Here is a 20,028-nt window from a genome sequence, read left to right on the forward strand (position 1 = left end):
CCCAACGGCCTCGTATCACTAACAGTCGAGATGACTGGCATCTTATCCGCATGGCTGTAACGTATCGTCTCGATCCCTGAGTCAACAGATGGGGACGTTTGCAAGACAACAACTATGTGCACGAACAGTTCGACGACGTTTGCAGCAGCATGGACTATCAGCTCGGAGACCACGGCTGCGGTTACCCTTGATGCTGCATCATAGAGAGGACCACCTCCGATGGTGTACTGAACGACGGACCTGGGTGCACGAATGGCAAAACGCAATTTTTTCATATAAATCCAGGTTCTGTTTACAGCATTATGATGGTCGCATCCGTGTTTGGCGACATCGCGGTGAACGCACACTGGAAGCGTGTATTTGTCATCGCTATACTGGCGTATCACCCGGCGTGTTGGTATGGGGTGCCATTGATTACACGTCTCGGTCTCCCCTTGTTCGCACTGACGGCACTTTGAACAATGGACGTTATATTTCAGATGTGTTACGACCCATGGCTCTACCCTTCATTCGATCCCTGCAAAACCTACGTTTCAGCAGGATAATGCACGACCGCATGTTGCAGGTCCTGTACGGGCCTTTCTGGATACAGAAAATGTTCGACTGCTGCCCTGGCCAGCACATTCTCTAGATCTCTCACCAATTGAAAACGTCTGGTCCATGGTGGTCGAGCAACTGGCTCGTCACAATACGCCAGTCACTACTCTTGATGAACTGTGGTATTGTATTGAAGCTGCATGGGCAGCTGTACCTGTGCACGCCATCCAAGCTCTGTTTGACTCAATGCCCAGGCGTATCGAGGCCGTTATAACGCCCAGCGATGGTAGATCTGCGTACTGATTTCTCAGGATGTATGCACCCAAATTTCGTGAAAGTGTAATCACATGTTAGTTCTATTATAATAAATTTGTCCCATTAATACACGTTTATCATCTGCATTTCTTATTGGTGTAGCTATTTTAATGGCCTGTAGTGTACATCATTTAGAAGTGAATCTTCATATTACGTTTCTGGAGTGTAGCGTGTGATAACCTGCCGCCCACAGCTTGTCCCCTTCAGGGAGCCTTGACGTGGACGAGACGGTGCCTTGTTCCAGGCGTGGAGCAGGCGCACGCCGTGGGCCGCATAGCCAGCCTGCTGTCGGTGGAGGGCGGCCACAGCCTGGGCGCCAGCCTCGGCGTGCTGCGCGCCATGTACCAGCTGGGCGTGCGGTGCCTCACACTCACGCACACCTGCCACACCCCTTGGTGAGTAGCCCGTCTCTCCCACTCTGCTCAGCCTTGGTGTGCTGTGCAGCGCTGTGTACGGTAAAGGGAATCTTTGATTAAAAACTGCATCATCATTACTTTCCGATTACCGAGGTTGAAATTAGGCATAATCCTAACCAGGCAGAGGGATTCTGTAGAGAGAACCCCTCAACCCAACGGGTGTTTTCTGGACTTGTTCTCACGCTTCACGAACTAGGAGGTTCCAACCCAAGGCAACACAGGTGCCTTAGAATTCGCACAGATGAAGACACCGAAGATACTTTTCTCACTCTTGTTGCAATGAACTCACACCTGACCACACGGAAGTTACAGGAGACTTTCATTCCTAAGAACAGAGTAAATCTCATCCTGACATGACTATTTTTATTCGAATTATGCTCACTAACAGCAAGATTTGCTTAGGAATTATGTTTCAGAATCATGTCAATTTTAGCAGTGGGCACAACAGCACATCCTCGCGAACCAGCACTTCTTTTCTAATGTTTACTTTATCGGTTGTCAGCCCCCGGTAACGCCGGCACGGTAACTCAGCGTGTTCGGTCTGAGTGTTAGCTACCCTCTGTAATAAAAATTGGTTAATGGATCGACGACGAACTGAAACGGGTGTCTTGCGACGATCGCCACGAGCAGATGCAACGAACGAAAACGAACATAATGAGATTAAAAAAAAAGTAGCTGAGTGGTCAGCGTGACAATATGTCAATCACAAGGTCCCGGGTTCGATTACCGGTTGGGTCGGAGATTTTCTCCATTCAGGGACTGGTGTTGTGTTGTCCTCATCATTTCAACCCCATCGACGCACAAGTCGCCGAAGTGGCGTCAAATCGAAAGACTTGCACCCGGCGAACGGTCTACCCGATAAGAGGCCCTAGTCACACGACGTTCACAGTTTATCGATTTATATCCCTTCTCAAATAAAAGGCAGGTTAATACAGAGAACATGTGTAATTGGTGTAGTAAAAACACAGGATGGCTTTGACAGATGAGGGTAGTGTATGATTTGGGACATCTGGTAGTTCTATTCTCGGCCATCATTTCATCACTCGTAACCTAAAAGGCAGCTCGTATGTCGGTTTTATCACACAAGTGCTTCCTCGTTTCTTGAATGATGTGCCGTCAACAATCAAATGATTATTTTGTACCAACATTATGGATTCCAGGATACACATCGTGTGTAGAAGTGAAGGCATCATGCCAGACGGATTGGTAGTGGACGAGCATGGCTTGACCTGCTCAGAGTCCCATCGGTACTACGCTGGACTATTTTATATGGGGATAACAAATGCCATAATTAAAGCGATATTCATGCACGAACGTATGATGCTTGCTTGTAATGCACTTTGGCAGGCAACGCTGGAAGCAGCGACGTATTTTTTCGGCCAATGTGTATATAACTAAAAAATGGTAGTGGAGATCCTCCTTTCTGTTTCTTTGTAAGTATACACTGTTCACTGACATTGTGACCAAAAAGCATAAATAACCACGATTCGCAGAGCGGAGTGCTGCTAGACGCGGACTGCTGCTAGGCGTGCATGAAGAGAGCCCCTGAGGCTCTGGTAGGTTCCGACAGCGACGTGGAGCCATACCGACCCCAGTGCCGTGCTCAGCTGCGCTGGGTTTCTCGCCTGAGGATCCATAGCGGGTGCAGTCCGGTCGAGATGGTCCCTCAGATTCTCGAATTGTTTGTAATCCGCGGAGTCTGGTAGCCAGCGGAGTGCGGTAAACTCGTCCTGAGGCATTTCCAACCATGCATGTACACTACGAGCTGTGGGAAATATTGTATTGTCCTGCTAGCAGGTGTCATCGTGTCGAGGAAAAGCAAACTACCGGTACGGGTGGACATGGTCCCCAACGATAGATGCATACGTGCGTTGCGCCACTGTCCTTTCCACAATGACGAGATTACCCAGACAATGGCACGAAAACTATATAACACTCACTTCTTCCGATTATGGTTCCTGGGGGTTTGCTTTCAGACGTTTCACAGCGTACACGTTAAAAGCCATGCATTCGATGCAGCTTAAAAGTGATTCATCTTTACAGCTGCCAACACGAGTAGCGTAGAAGTAAATATCCTTGAAGTAGTGAAGCAACTTAAATCACTTAATAAAAGCAAGTCTTCTGGCCCAGACTGTATACCAGTTTGATTCCTTTCGGAGTATGCTGATGCATTAGCCCCATACTGAACAATCATATACAACCGTTTTCTCAACTAAAGAACCGTACCTAAAGACTGGAAAGTTGCACAGGTCACACCAATATTCAAGAATGGTAGTAGCAGTACTCCACTAAATTACAGGCACATATCGTTAACATCGATATGCAGCAGTATTTTAGAACATATATTTTGTTCAAAAATTATGAATTACCTCAAATAAAATGGTTCATTGACACGCAGTCAACATGGGTTTATAAAAATCGTACCTGTAAAACACAACTAGCTCTTTATTTACATGAAGTGTTGAGTGCTATTGACAAGGGATTTCAGATGGATTCCGTATTTCTGAACTTCCAGAAGGCTTTTGACACTGTACCACACAAGCGGCTCGTAGTGAAATTGCGCGCTTGTGGAATATCGTCTGAGTTATGTAACTAGATTTGTGATTTCCTGTCAGACAGGTCACAGTTTGTAGTAATTGTCGGAAAGTAATCGAGTAAAACAGAAGTGATTTTTGGCGTTCCCCAAGGTAGTGTTATAGGCCCTTTGCAGTTCCTTATCTATATAAACAATTTGGGAGACAATCTGATCAGTCGTCTTAGGTAGTTTGCAGATGACGCTGTCGTTTATCGACTAACAAAGTCATCAGAAGATCAAAAGAAACTGCAAAACGATTTAAAAAGGATAGCTGAATGTTGCGAAAATTGGCAGTTGACCCTGAATAACGAAAAGTGTGAGGTCATCCACACGAGTGCTAAAAGGAACTCGTTAAACTTCGGTTACTCCATAGTCCTGTGTAATCCAAAAGACGTAAATTCAACTAAATACGTAGGTATTACAATTACGAACAATTTAAATTGGAAGGAACACATGGAAAATGTTGTGGGGAAGGCTAACCAAAGGCTGCGTTTTCTTGGCAGGACACTTAGAAAATGTAACAGGCCTACTAAGGAGACTGCCTACACTATGCTTGTCCTACCTCTTTTAGAATACTGCTGCGCGGTGTGGGATCCTTACCAGATAGGACTGACTGAGTACATCTAAAAGTTCAAACAAAGGCAGCACGTTTTCTTTATTATCGCGAAATATGGGAGAGAGTGTCACAGAAATGATACAGGATTTGAGCTAGAAATCACTAAAAGAAACGCGTTTTTCGTTGGGACGGAATCTTCTCACGAAATTCCAATCAGTAACTTTCTCCTCCAAATGCGAAAATATTTTGTTGACATCAACCTACATAGGGAAAAACGATAACCACGATAAAATGAGGGAAATAAAGATACAGGCGTTCGTTCTTTCCGCCCGCTATACTAGGTTGGAATAATCGAGAATTGTGAAAGTGTTTCCATGAACCCTTTGCGAGGCACTTAAATATGATTTAAAGAGTCTCCATGTAGATGCAGAAAGGCCTCCTGTCGCCACTTAGTGGACGTTCAGTCCCGGTACTCACGTGCCTTCCTCGCCGATGAACGGCAGTTAGTATGCGTGTATGAACCAGGCGCCTTTTGCGGAAGCCCACGAGCAACAACGTTCGCTGAACACTCGTTAAGGAGACACGCTGGTAGCCACTCGGTTCACCTGGACGCCCAGTTGCTCAACAGTTGCACGTCTGATCGCCGGTACACATCTCCGCAGACGTCTTTCACTCCTGCCATCTATGGCCCGTGGTGCACCACAGCTGCCTCTAAAAATGGTTCAAATGGCTTTGAGCACTAGGGGACTTAACATCTGTTTTCATCAGTTCCCTAGAACTTAGAACTAATTAAACCTAACTAACCCAAGGACATCATACAACACCCAGTCATCACGAGGTAGAGAAAATCCCTGACCCCGTATGGAATCGAACCCGGGCGCGGGAAGCGAGAACGCTACCGCACGACCACGAGCTGCGGACCAGCTGCCTCTGCTCCGGTTTTGGATAGCGGCATTTTGCCACGCATGGTATACATCAAGCATCACCGCACGTGGACATTTACACACTTCCCAGTTTCGGAAATGCTTCCACCCTTGGCCCGAAAGTCAATGACCATGTCTTTTTGGACGTAAATAAATCGATCCATTTCCCACAACGACTACACTGTTTACGGTGTCCCCCTGACACATTTTATGCACACTCCACTGCTTATGGTGATACCTAACTTCAGTGAGTAGTTGCTGCACATTGACGTGGAACATAGGCGGTCACTAGTCTGCGCATGTAAATTCGTATAGTATAGTAATGTTAACAATGCAGTTTTTCTGAGTCCTAATCAGATTGCATATCATATCAGTCTCCGTGCAAGGATGAGTAATACAAGTGCTCCCTGTTAACTCGTTTAATTCATTGCCATATAGAAATTTTGGTCACGTGTTCAGATTGGTTCTTTTCAGCCACGTCCAAGGGAGCAGGAAATGGGATGGAGAGCTTCCCAGCTAGAAACTGTTCCGTGGAGGCTTTGCCAATTCCGGAATTTGCTGACAGAAAATTCCGCAAAAGTAAATTCTAGGACAATTTCATGGGAGGCGTAACTCTGAAGCTGATTTCATTTATTTCTACAGCAACACATCATAGAAAAAAATATATCTGCCTAGCGTTTCTATGTCTACTTGTTAGTGAGTTAGTCTGTGTAATAAAGTCAACGACTTGCCTGAAATTTACAGCACTGCACATCTGTGACCAGTGCAAGTTTTCAGAAACGAACCAATACCCATTGCTCTTCTGCTGCACACTAGCTAGTTTACAACTTCCTATTCTTTATCAAACCAAATAAGTAACCGCCGGCCGCGTTGGCCGTGCGGTTCTAGGCACTTCAGTCCGGAACCGCGGGACTGCTAGGGTCGCAGGTACGAATCCTGCCTCGAGCATGGATGTGTGTGATGTCCTTAGGTTAGTTAGTTTTAAGTAGTTCTAAGTTATAGGGGACAGATGACCTCAGATGTTAAGTCCCATAGTGTTCAGAGCCATTTGAACCAAATAACTAACCATAACTGAATGCATAAAAATATAACCTGAGAATTTTCGTTTGTTTTGAGAGAAGTGACCTTTCAAATTTTCCTTCGAAAATTCCTTTAAAATTCCATTAATAATGAAAGCTACAGTCACAGACTCTGAAGTTCAGTTTCTGTACAGAGACATTCACAAGGCTAAAAATGAGGAAAATATAGTTGTGAGATAATGCTACTAGGTTATGTGATAACTGCAGAAAACTTTAAACAGAATCGATTTGATTAACATGGCTTTAGTCTTAACTCTCCTAAGCCATTAAAAAGTGTCATTGGAAATGTAGACTGCCGTGGAATTTCTGATTGAAACGCACCAATTCAAAGATATCTTGCAGATAGCTGTGCTTCTCTCGCGAAATAATTACTACATACGTGTTCGTGTCTTACACTGGTCCACAGTGGGTTTTGTACAGAAACCAAAGTAGAGGGTCATTATAGATTTCGATGGGCCGAATACGAATTTCACGATCAAAACTGACTACTAGCTCAGGGTTAGAAGCAAACTGGGACTTTACGTTTCGCGTTTATTGCTACGGTAATCAACAAGACAATACATTAACTGAAATTACTTAGTTTCTTCACGCCGTTTCTCTGCCTTCATTTTGCGGGTAGTGTTTGGAGTATCTCTCTGTAGCATCCTGCAGAAATCAGCCACCATAGCGGTAGTCCACAGTCCTGTCTACCGCTATTTCGCGAGAGAAATGGTGGAATTGGTCGCTATGGTCATCATTGAATGCACCACAGTTCTCTGGGAACACATCGCGATGAGAGTAAACGAAATGCATCTTCAGGGTCATACAGCCAGTGACCTTATGAAGATGAATGAGATCATAAAGAAGGTCCCTTTAATTTCAGTTCTCCTGTTCCCGAAGAACAATCTTTTCATGTTACGAAAACAGTGCCATGAATGCAGATGATCACAGCTGTAGTCGGCTCAAAGTATGTACTCCGGACAGCCACTGCATCTGTGGGCCGATGAATATTCGCTTTTTAACCATCTCTTCTTACACAGATACTGCAATGCTGCTTCGTTCCTGTGCAAAGTATTAACAAATGCTGACACTAGTCCAAAATTAATGTATAACGGAGGGAGAGCAAGTTTTTTTCGGATCCACCAGAGGTTCTTTGGCAATACTTTTTCACACAAGCACCACAGCTGTCGTGCAAGCTATTCACACTGTGTGTAGGCATTGTTTCCTTGCGCGACTGACCCTCTCGCACAGGTAGCAGCAATACTTAGTGTAACCCTCTTGCAAACCCAGGAGCATCAAAATAGCTGTGAAATATCCACTTACCACCCATTCATACTTGTCGTCATTAACGCAGTTTGCAACGGAGTTTTGCCGCGCGGGGTAAACGCGCGGTCTGGGGCCTATTGCCACGGTTCGCGCGGCTCGCCCCGTCAGAGGTTCGAGTCCTCCCTCGGGCATGGGTGTGTGTATTGTCTTTACCGTAAGGCATTTTAAGTTAGATTAAATAGTGTGCAAGCTTAGGGACCGATGACCGCAGCAGTTTGGTCCCATAGGAACTTACCTCAAATTTCAAATTTTACAATTAATTTTAACATGGCATAATTGTTTAGGTAAATCAGCATATGCTATAAGGATGGATTGTCTTATTTCTGTAACAGTACGTCATTAACGCTTGATTTTGAGTCATCTATATACAGTCTCCATTCGTCTGGCTTTTATGTGATGTTTATGTCTTCCAACAAACCGTCAGTGTCACTGGTGAACGTAATTACGACTTCAGTATTGAAATGACATTTTTTTCTGAAGAGCTCGACCTTACCCTTTGGTGGATCTAAATCCCTAGTGAGATCACTGAGTTCACTCAGTGTGATTGTGTTGTTATCCAGACAATGATATTCGTGTAAATATAGGTTTAGTGTCACTGGCGATGATCGCACATTTTCGACTGCATGTTTCGGTTCAGCACCATCGCTTCCATTGCTTGATGGCGCTACATGTGGGGCTGACAGGAGCTGGCAATCCTTTGCCATGAGTCACAGAGCAATGACAGACGGGATATAAGGATATTTAATATTACTCTTCCTCTTGACATTGATTCCTTTCCTGAAAGCAGGTACCATAGGAAAATAGCGGTTCGATGCATGTTTTGGTGTTAACGCCAAATAGAAGGCACCTCGAACTTCATGGAGACCTTTTTACCAGGCATCCAAGCGTCCAATGTAGACGAACACGTCGACCAACACACGTATGCAGCCAACGATTTATCTTAGTCCTCAACTCGACACCCGAAATGAGAGGCGTATGCTTCATTCATTGTTTTAGTCAATTGTCGACTTCTTGAACCGCAAATAACATTTGCACAAATATAATAAATGTTATCAGGTTTGTTGCTGCAGGTGCAGGGCATTTCTGTGGAAGTGTGCATTCGCACATTGACACAGTTCTTCGATTTCAACACTTCACCACACACACACACACACACACACACACATACACACACATATTCACTATCTACCGCCAAGACATTAGAGTAACAAGTGAACTAACGTAGCACAAGAGCACGCAGCCATGAAAGACGACAGTCAAAATCGCATTTGGTCTCTAAATTCAACAATCCTCACGTGAGTACGTGATGTGCACATGAGTAATGGTGTAAAGCAGTGTTTCCAAATTATGTTGGAACATCCACCTCATCACCTAGGGCAGAGGAACCCCTCTCACAATGCCTTGGTGTGTAGCTCTTACAGTGTCCCATAAGTGTGCCTGTGAAACGTTAACATCTTATTCACTTGTAATCCTGAGTTAGGAGACAATTTTATCATTCATATTCGTATTCAGTGTATCTAAAACTATAGTACAGCTACTTTCGTTTGTGTAAAAAATAGAAAAGTGAAAATTTGTGGACATACGTCTAAAACTACATTATGCTCTGCAAACCGACGTGAAATGCACGGCAGAGGGTACGTTCCGTTGTACCAGTTTTGGGGCGTCTTCCTATTCCATTCAAGTGTGGAGCGCTGGAAGAACGATTGTTTGAATGCCTCTGTGCGTGCTGTAATAATTACAATCTTATCCTCCTTGCATATTATAATCTTATCCTCACCTGTGTGAGCGATATGTAGGTGGTGGTGTTTGTAGGATGTATATCAACGGGGAGAGGTGAAAATGTGTGCCCCGACCGAGACTCTGCTTACATGTCAGACGCTCTATCCATTTGAACCACCGAGGGAACAGACGACAGTGCGACTGCAGGGACTATCTCGCGCACGCCTTCCGCGAGACCCACATTCTCACTATGTGTGTCCACACACTACATTCGTAGTGTCCCACTCCAACACACTCATTAATCGTGGAAGACATTCTTACCAAGTCCCGTAAGAGTTCTGGGAATATGTGTGCATCCTCACAGAAAAAGGTCATGGCCGGTATTGTTAGAACTATATACTTATATGGATATGGTGTCTGTTCTTTCGGACATGTCTGAAAGAACAGACACCATATCCATATAAATCTATCGAGCCGGTTCTTAAAGCTTCGTTAGTAGACTGTCTCGGGAAACTTTACGTCTAACTTCAAGAGCCTGCCAGTTCAGTTTCTTCAGTACCTCTGTGGCACCTACCCATGGATCAAAAAACCTGTGACCATTCGTTGCTGCCCTGATCTCTATGCTTTCAATATGACCTGTCAGTTCTGTTTCATACGGGTCCCACACACTTCAGTAGTATTCTAGGATGGGTCACACGAATGATTTGCGAGCAAATCTCCTTTGTAGACTGATTGCACTTCCCCAGTATTCTACCAGTAAACCGAAGTCTACCACCTGCTTTACCCATGACTGAACCTATGTGATCATTTCATTTCATGTCCCTACTGGGTGTAAACCCAGGTATTTATACGAGTAGGCCGACTACAACACTGACTCATTGATACTGTAGTCGTAGGATGCTATGTTTCTTCGTTTTGTAAAGTGCACACTTTTGCATTTGTGAAGTTTAAAGGAAGCTGTCAGTCTCTGCACCACTTTCAAATTTTATCAAGACCTGACTCAATAGTTATGCAGCTTCTTTCCGAAGTACTGCATTGTAGGTAAATGCACCATCCGCAGAGAGTCTGAGGCTACTATTAATATTCTACAGAGTCATTAATATACACTCCTGGAAATTGAAATAAGAACACCGTGAATTCATTGTCCCAGGAAGGGGAAACTTTATTGACACATTCCTGGGGTCAGATACATCACATGATCACACTGACAGAACCACAGGCACATAGACACAGGCAACAGAGCATGCACAATGTCGGCACTAGTACAGTGTATATCCACCTTTCGCAGCAATGCAGGCTGCTATTCTCCCATGGAGACGATCGTAGAGATGCTGGATGTAGTCCTGTGGAACGGCTTGCCATGCCATTTCCACCTGGCGCCTCAGTTGGACCAGCGTTCGTGCTGGACGTGCAGACCGCGTGAGACGACGCTTCATCCAGTCCCAAACATGCTCAATGGGGGACAGATCCGGAGATCTTGCTGGCCAGGGTAATTGACTTACACCTTCTAGAGCACGTTGGGTGGCACGGGATACATGCGGACGTGCATTGTCCTGTTGGAACAGCAAGTTCCCTTGCCGGTCTAGGAATGGTAGAACGATGGGTTCGATGACGGTTTGGATGTACCGTGCACTATTCAGTGTCCCCTCGACGATCACCAGTGGTGTACGGCCAGTGTAGGAGATCGCTCCCCACACCATGATGCCGGGTGTTGGCCCTGTGTGCCTCGGTCGTATGCAGTCCTGATTGTGGCGCTCACCTGCACGGCGCCAAACACGCATACGACCATCATTGGCACCAAGGCAGAAGCGACTCTCATCGCTGAAGACGACACGTCTCCATTCGTCCCTCCATTCACGCCTGTCGCGACACCACTGGAGGCTGGCTGCACGATGTTGGGGCGTGAGCGGAAGACGGCCTAACGGTGTGCGGGACCGTAGCCCAGCTTCATGGAGACGGTTGCGAATGGTCCTCGCCGATACCCCAGGAGCAACAGTGTCCCTCATTTGCTGGGAAGTGGCGGTGCGGTCCCCTACGGCATTGCGTAGGATCCTACGGTCTTGGCGTGCATCCGTGCGTCGCTGCGGTCCGGTCCCAGGTCGACGGGCACGTGCACCTTCCGCCGACCACTGGCGACAACATCGATGTACTGTGGAGACCTCACGCCCCACGTGTTGAGCAATTCGGCGGTACGTCCACCCGGCCTCCCGCATGCCCACTATAAGCCCTCGCTCAAATTCCGTCAACTGCACATACGGTTCACGTCCACGCTGTCGCGGCATGCTACCAGTGTTAAAGACTGCGATGGAGCTCCGTATGCCACGGCAAACTGGCTGACACTGACGGCGGCGGTGCACAAATGCTGCGCAGCTAGCGCCATTCGACGGCCAACACCGCGGTTCCTGGTGTGTCCGCTGTGCCGTGCGTGTGATCATTGCTTGTACAGCCCTCTCGCAGTGTCCGGAGCAAGTATGGTGGGTCTGACACACCGGTGTCAATGTGTTCTTTTTTCCATTTCCAGGAGTGTAAAACATGAACAGCAGGGGTTCCAGCACGCTTCCCTGGAGCGCACACGAATTTACTTATGCATTCAGTGTTATTTACAACGTTAAGGAACTCCAGCATATTGTTTCATTTTCCCCCGTTACTTCAAAATCGCAGTTCCTCTGTACAGTCCAAGAAACAGATGCAGAGATCTTCCATTTAGTTCTACTGGCTTCTTCCTAGAATTTGCTGCAATATATCTCAGAAGATAGCAAAGATTTGGAGATCTTATAATTAATCGCAATCTCATATGGGAACCTCCGGTATTTTCCTTTTTTTTCACTGAAGAGCCCAAGAAACTGGTACACTTGTCTAATATCGTTAAGGCCCCCGTGAGCACACAGAAGTGCCTCAACACATTGTGGTATGGAATCGACTAACGTGTGAAGTAGTGTTGGAGAGAACTGACACCATGAATCCTGCAGGGCTCTCTATAAATCCGTAAGAGTACTAGGGGATGGTGATCTCTTCTGAAGGCAAGGTATCCCAGTTATTCTCAATAACGCTCATGTCTGGGGAGTTTGGGGTCCAGAAGAAGTGTTTAAACTCAGAAGGGTGTTCCTGGAGCAATCCTGGACGCGTTGGGTGTCGCATTGTCCTGCAGGAATCGCCGAAGTTCGTCGAAATGCACAATGGACATGAATGGATGCATACGATCAGCCAGGATGCTTACGTATGTGTCCCCTGTTTGAGTCGTATCTAGACGTATCAGAAGTTCCATATCACTCCAACTACACACGCCCCACACCATTACAGTGTCTCCACCAGCTTGAACATTCCCCCGCTGACAGTACAGGGTCAATGGATTCATGATGTTGTCTCCATACCCATACACTTCCATCCGCTTGATGCAATTTGTATACCGGCCAGGGTGGCCGAGTGGTTCTAGGCGCTTCAGTCTGGAACCGCACGACCGCTACCGTCGCAGGTTCGAATCCTGCCTCGGACATGGATGTGTGTGATGTCCTTCAGTTAGTTAGATTTAAGTAGTTCTAAGTTCTAGGGGACTGATGCCCTCAGATGTTAAGTCCCATAGTGCTCAGAGCCATGTGAACCATTTCTTTGAAGCAATTTGAAACGAGACTTGTCTGACCAGGCAGCATGTTTCCATTCGTCTATAGTCAAATGTCTGCGCTGACGGGCCCAGGCGAGGTGTAAAGCTTTGTCTGGTGCAGTCATCAAGGGCACACGACCGGAATTTCAGCACCAAAAGCGCATATCGATTATGTTTCGTTGACACTTGTTGATAGCCCAACATTGAAATCTGAAGCAATTTGCGGAAGGGTTGCACTTCTGTCACATTGAACGATTCTCCTCAGACGTCGTTGCTACCGTTCTTGCAGGATTTTTTTCCGAGCGCAGCATGTCGGAGATTTGATGTTTTCTCGGATTCCTGATGTTCACGGTACACTCGTGAAATGGTCGTACGGCAAAATTACCACCCGACCGCTGTCTCGGAGATGCAGTGTCCCATGGCTCGTGCGCCGACTACAATACAAAGTTCAAACCATCTTAAAACTTGATAACTTGCCACTGTAGCAGCAGTAACCGATCTAACAACTGCGCCATACACTTGTCTTATATAGACGTTTCCGAAAAAAATGGCTCTGAGCACTATGGGACGCAACATCTATCGTCATCAGTCCCCTAGAACTTAGAACTACTTAAACCTAACTAACCTAAGGACAGCACACAACACCGTCATCACGAGGCAGAGAAAATCCCTGACCCCGGCGTTTCCGAGCGCGACGCCGTATTCTGCCTGTTTACATATCTCTGTATTTGAATACAGATGCCTATATCAGTTTCTTTGGCGCTTCAGTTTATTTATGCTTAACACAAATGATTTTGCATCGAGGAAGACCAAGGGAGTAACATTTTAGCATTTTATCAGGATAAACAAACATGGCCACTTGTCATTTCTGTAGGAAGTATGATTAGCTATATAAATGACGATCATAAAATTGTAACCGATGCCGTAAAGATGTGACCGGTAAGCTGTGTCGGATAGCGTGACATACAGCGGAATGGAAATCAGTTATTAAAAGTAGGGGAAGACGGGGCAAGACGGGGAGATGGGGTAAGACGGGGAAGGGCTATAAACTACAGTTTGAGTGCTGCCGTCTGTGGATAGCTACGTCAACATCATCAATACACAGGTCTCAGTGTGTTGACATTGCTGAACCTTAGTTTCGCGGCGGTTTCTGTGAGCTTTGCAAGGTACGTACAATTGTTATACTGATTTGCAAAGTTTTACACTTTTCGAGGTCCTAAAACATGTGTTTCGTGAACATTTGTCGAGACTGTATATATAGCACTGAATAGTACGTCTTATTAACAGTAAACTGCTGTGTTAGTAGTCAATGTTCACTAAATAGTGTTCATGTAGGTGTAACATATCCTGACAGCATGGTAGGGGGCAAGACGGGATGGGGCAAGATGGGGATCTTCCCCGTCTTGCCTCTACTATTTGTCCAACCATTACGTTCTTATCGTCTCATGTGTTTACCTCGCTGCGGGTTTTGAACACGTACATTATACGTTGAAGTTTATTCGGCAAAGCCTTCATTCATTCAGCTAGAATGTCCACAGTAGTAACGGGTTCCGGAAAACAGGCATTTGGCCTGTAAACAGAAATGTGTTTCAGGAAAGTGATTACCATCCCTGTTCAACTACAGACATTCATCAAGCTCACACATCTGAAGTTTCAGAAACGGAAGAGCAAATACCAGACATGTTGTCAAGACGTAAAACACCTGAACAATTAACAACTGACTATCAAGCCTCCGCTTCGTCTAACTTTCAGGTTACCAGCCCTGAAATGGTGTTAGCTATTCCAAAGGTGGATAAAAAAACCAAAAGGAAACCATCTAACAGGCGTGGAAAACCCATTGTTTTAACCGAATCTCATTGTAGGAGTGAACTATCTGAAGAAATTAAACGAAAAGGAGTCACCAAACATGCTGCATGTAATCGAAAACTCTTCTCAAAGACGTTTAATAAACCTGGGATACCACCAAGAGGACATATTGACAACGAAAAAGTGACGAACGTTACTGACGTCTTAACCACCCCTTCATGCTCAAGGGATAATAACCTGAGGTTGAATTACGAGGAAGAGAGTGAAGAATGTTTATACTGCTATGACTTCTCTGAAGGATGCTGGACACGGTGTCTTAGCTGCGGACGCTGGGCCCACGACACTTGTGCACGGATAGAAAGCGATGATGACGAGGCTGTCCACACTTGTGTACTATGTGAGAGTAAGAGGCCTAAATAAAACGTAATACCTGATTTTACAATTCGCAGAACCATGTTTCTAAACCTTATCGTCAAATGATATCGTTATTCCAGTCCTTATTTAAGCTTTGGAGATGAATTCATGCTAGTTCCCCATCTTACGCCGAATATGGGGAAGACGGGGAATTGGTAGTTTATGTTTCAAATCCAGATATTTCTAACTAAATGTAACAAGTTTGCAGGTTTCTTTGCGTGCTATTGAAATTCAATGGTTAAGTGAACAAATGATAATCAAACCTACTTGAATTTGTTTATTTTGACCCTTTTGTAAGGGTTTAAAGTTAGCTTCCCCATCTTGCCCCGCCTTCCCCTATATAACGTTGAGCTCAAATTTCTGTCTTCGCCTACGTGGTCATCAGTTATAAAACATACTTCATATGCAAATTTTCCAATTTGTTATGTTGTGCTATCGCAAGTTAATCGATATCACTAGGTCTCCACCATGTACGAAAGACAATTTGAGTAAATAGAAAACAAGTGTATGACCATTTCTGATCATTTCAATTAGAGTTAAGTCCATATGATATAAATTATGAAATCATCTGATTAACTTGGAAACAGCAATAAACACCGTAGTGTCTCACAATTTGTATTTACATTCTCGATGATTTAACTTGTACCTGCATTATTTGCACTGCCCAACGTTTCTTACCCTAATGATGGAGCCATCAGACGCTACTACGGCTTCGTTTGTTGGTTTTAGGAATCAAACAAGCTCTGCAACCGGAAATGTTTACGTATAACTGCGCAGCTGTCGGGTAGTGGCTTCATCCGTCAGCTGTCACAGATCGCATGTTTCTAGAACCTGAACTGCAAAAAGAGTTGGTGAGGTTTCTTTGCTAGCACTAAGGCCTTCAATTTGCGTGACTTCAGTTTCTCTTCTTTTGTCTTGAATCTGTTTTCGTTTTCCTATAGCTTCTCTGTTCATCCCATTGCAGTATTAAATAGAAAGGTTTCCTTCCATTCGATAAAACAGTCACTGATGGTATCAGTGGAATGTTAAAATGACAACTTATTGAGACAGAGTTTATATCGACTAGAAAGGTATGTCAGTGCCTGAAACCTGCGAAGGACATACGCCCACCACCTGCCATAGCAGCAGTATACAAAATTCCTAGTATATGTGGTCAAATGTACAGGGGAACTACTAAAAGAAGCATTAACACGCCTATTAAGGAATACAAAACAAATTCTCGCCTGAGCGGGACGAATAAATCGGCAGCAGTAGATCATGCACTGGACCAAGTACCACAGAAATCGATTCTCTAATACCACGCATTTATCAGGTGTGCCGTCATAAGGCGTCAATAAGCTGCGAGAGTTAGAGAAGCTGCACGAGCAGAGTTGTGGTCGCTCAGCTCCACTCCATGAGGGCGCTATCAATGAGAACGCGATGACATCAGTGCTGGCGTTAAGTCGGCGTGCGAGACCAGCTGGGCACAACGGTCAGTAGAAGAGAGCAACACCGAGCAACTGGACAGGACGGATTTGAGTGGACACCTGGGTGGCCGTTGTCTAGTTGGCGGGCGATAAGAAGAGTGTGCTGTCCAAATAGGGGGCGTATGGCACGCTCGGTGTGTTTGCTATAGAGCAGGCTGTTCCTGAAAAGTACGAGATGGAGCAGCGTCCCGGGCTGTGTGAGTGTGTTATCATACAACGCTTCATTATTTGTGGTGCAATTTGTTGTTAAACCACTCCCATTTACGGCCGATATCACGCTTCTGGCAAGAGCAGGTTTACATAGGTTCTTAGTCTGTGCAAGAGTGATTATATGTTATTACATGGCTGTTACGATTTTTTGTAATAGATTACGACTGTTTTTGAATTCTTGTTTTATAAACATTTTGACCAGTTGTGCACCAACAAAATTACTCACCGAACTATCTGCTTATATTTCTGTACCTTCTGCTGGGTGATGCAAGCACGACTAACAAGGGGAATGCCTCAGACACGGCCAACCGATTCGGCTCAAATTTGCCAGGTCGCTTGTGTACAGCCTAACACGAAAGATTCTAAGATATTTTGAGTCAAAACCGCCGCAATTTTGAGAAAATCGCCCCTAAAGGTTATGACAAGCAATCGACTTGAAATTGGAGGGATCGGTAGATAATTGTAAATAGAGCATCTTTCATCATCAGGTATGAGGTCCGCAAACGCAAAATTTTCCAGAAATCGAGGAAAGAAACTTTTACAACTTTCGCTTCTGTACCCACACGGAGAACGCTTTTCACCCACAGCGCCGATAGCTTGGTAGTTTCGATTGGGACGCGACAGCGACCGGACGTGTCGGTACTTCCGCGTAGTCGTAGCGCCGAAAGCCATGTTTATAGAAATTCTTCGATTGTGACCTGTGATATTCTCAGTGTTTCTTCACTACCGTCGTACGCACGCTTCTTAATTCTCTCTCAGTGGTCTCGGCCGCTCATATAGTGCAGTTATGGCTCCCAGTGTACCACATAAGAATACCCTGTGTTTTTCATTTGATAAATCTTCCAGGAATGTACAACCGAGTTCTCTAGAAATCCATGAATGGAAGGTAGATATTATTGGCATCACGTCCGACCAGGTCCACACAGCATATTATGACATGGCAGAATACCGTTCTTTGTGAAGTTTTTAGACCAGATACAACTGGAGAAAATTTTGATGAACACTAGTGGGAAAGCAGAGTTCCGTCATTGTTATCAGTGGGTGAGTACAGTTTCAAACACTAACGCTGACATTGACTATAAACAAGTGCGAGTGTTCAATTTGCTACCTGAGGTTGAGAACTGTTTTCTTAGAGATGTCCTCGCCAAATACGGTGACATCCGACAGATTAGAAACGAAAAATGGTCGAGCTGTCACAAACTCCAAAGTTATAGTGGGGTTCGCTTAGTTGACATGGCCGTTGAAGTGAATATCCCATCCTATATAATGGTTTGTGTTTATAAGGCTCATGTTATTTACGATGGAGAAGTAGGCACTTGTTTTATCTGTAACACGAGTGGCCATTTACGAGATGATTGCCCACGGCGCGTAGTCGTACTTCCAAACAATCTGCAACAACGACAGAGATTAACATTGGCTGATGTCCTAACTCAAAATCAGGCGCCTTCTGTGGTTGACTCCCAACCGAGTGCATCTGTGTCAGAGGACAAGGATCTCGGTAACGGTACCTTCCCACCCTTATCTCAGAAACCCGTAGCCAGTCACCCCTTAGCCCCCCCCCCCCCCCCCTGCGGGTCCGGGGATTAGAATAGGCCCGAGGTATTCCTGCCTGTCGTAAGAGGCGACTAAAAGGAGTCCCTCCCCCTCAAGGGGGTAGTTAGCGCCTGCGTCCGGAGACGGACGGTTCCACGACCTCTATTTGCGGTCATTTTGCTTTTTCACTTCTCGTTCCTTCCTTCCTTTGGTTGGTTCCTTTCTTTGCTCTTCTCCACCTCACTGTCTTCCTTACTCTTTCCCTTGTCTTCTTCTCCTTGCCTTCTCATTGCCTTCTTCTCCTTGCCTTCTCATTGCCTTCTTCTCCTTGCCTTCTCATTGCCTTCTTCTCCTTGCCTTCTCATTGCCTTCTTCTCCTTGCCTTCTCATTGCCTTCTTCTCCTTGCCTTCTCTGGTCTCCGCCTCGGCGTTTGAGACAGTCTGTCCTCTCTCTCCCTCTCTCTCTTCTTTTTCCTCTTCTTCCTTCCTCCCTGTGCGTGTCTGAAGGCCGACCCACGCGTTCGCACACGTAGCCGGTGACAGGGTAACGCGTAATTCCCCGCCCTGGGTAGACATGTAAGGCACGCACGTACCCCCTGGTAAAGGTCAGGCCCAGGGAGGGGTGATTGCCTGAGCTGATACCTTCTAACCATGCCGATTGGTCCCTCCGTCTGTTTCTCGGGAGGTGTGACCTGAGGTGTAAACATTCACCTAAGGCGGGAGTGCCCTCTGAGAGGGTCCCCACAAGGAAGGAGCGCGCCATCGGAGACGCTGGCAATCATGGGGGATTCCTCCGCAATGGATTTCACTCCATCTCTCTCAACTTCTGCCCAAAAACGGAAACATGACCAGCCACCAGTGACAAAAGTACTACCGCCTGCCCCACAGTTCCTCGTCGTTTCTCGATCTGAGGACGGAAAGGATTTTTCCTCTGTCAACCCTTTCGTTATCCAGAAGGGCGTAGATGCCATAGCCGGATCTGTCAAATCTTGTACCAGGTTGCGTAATGGTACCTTATTACTAGAAACTGAGAGCGCCTTTCAGGCACAAAAACTGCTTCGGGCCACACTCCTGTACACGTTCCCTGTCCGGGTGGAGGCTCACCGAACTTTGAATTCGTCTCGTGGTGTAGTCTATACTAGCTCCCTCGACGGATTGACTGACGAGGAGATTCAATCTTTCCTCGCTGAGCAGGGCGTGACGGCTGTCCATAGGGTCATGAAAAAGGTCATCAATGACCTTGTACCGACCCGGACACTTTTCTTGACCTTCGATAGTGTTACGCTGCCATCGCGCATCAAGGCGGGCTACGAGGTTATTTCTGTTCGCCCCTATGTCCCGACACCTACGCGCTGCTACCAGTGTCAGCGTTTCAGTCACACTCGACAGTCTTGTTCCAATGCGGCTAAATGTGTCACTTGTGGCAGGGATGCCCATGAGGGTGACTGTCCACCTCCGTCTACTCGTTGTGTGAACTGTCGGGGTGACCATGCCGCATCCTCCCGTGACTGTCCTGTCTATACGGAAGAACGCTGTATCCAAGAAATTCGGGTCAAAGAGAAAGTGTCCACCTCGG

The 20,028-nt window shown here is 45.9% G+C and overlaps 1 protein-coding gene across 1 annotated transcript in view; it reads left to right on the forward strand.

Annotated features, from left to right (window-relative positions):
• Positions 1–20,028, forward strand: part of LOC124803231 (dipeptidase 1-like) — a 638,586-nt gene that overhangs the window by 306,855 nt on the left and 311,703 nt on the right. Inside the window, exon 8 of the mRNA XM_047264411.1 lies at positions 1,097–1,247. Coding sequence (XP_047120367.1) covers positions 1,097–1,247 — 151 coding nt within the window. The remainder of the gene's footprint in view (positions 1–1,096; positions 1,248–20,028) is intronic.

The sequence above is a fragment of the Schistocerca piceifrons genome, chromosome 6 (genome assembly GCF_021461385.2).
Source record: "Schistocerca piceifrons isolate TAMUIC-IGC-003096 chromosome 6, iqSchPice1.1, whole genome shotgun sequence".
NCBI classification, from domain to species: Eukaryota; Metazoa; Arthropoda; class Insecta; order Orthoptera; family Acrididae; genus Schistocerca; species Schistocerca piceifrons.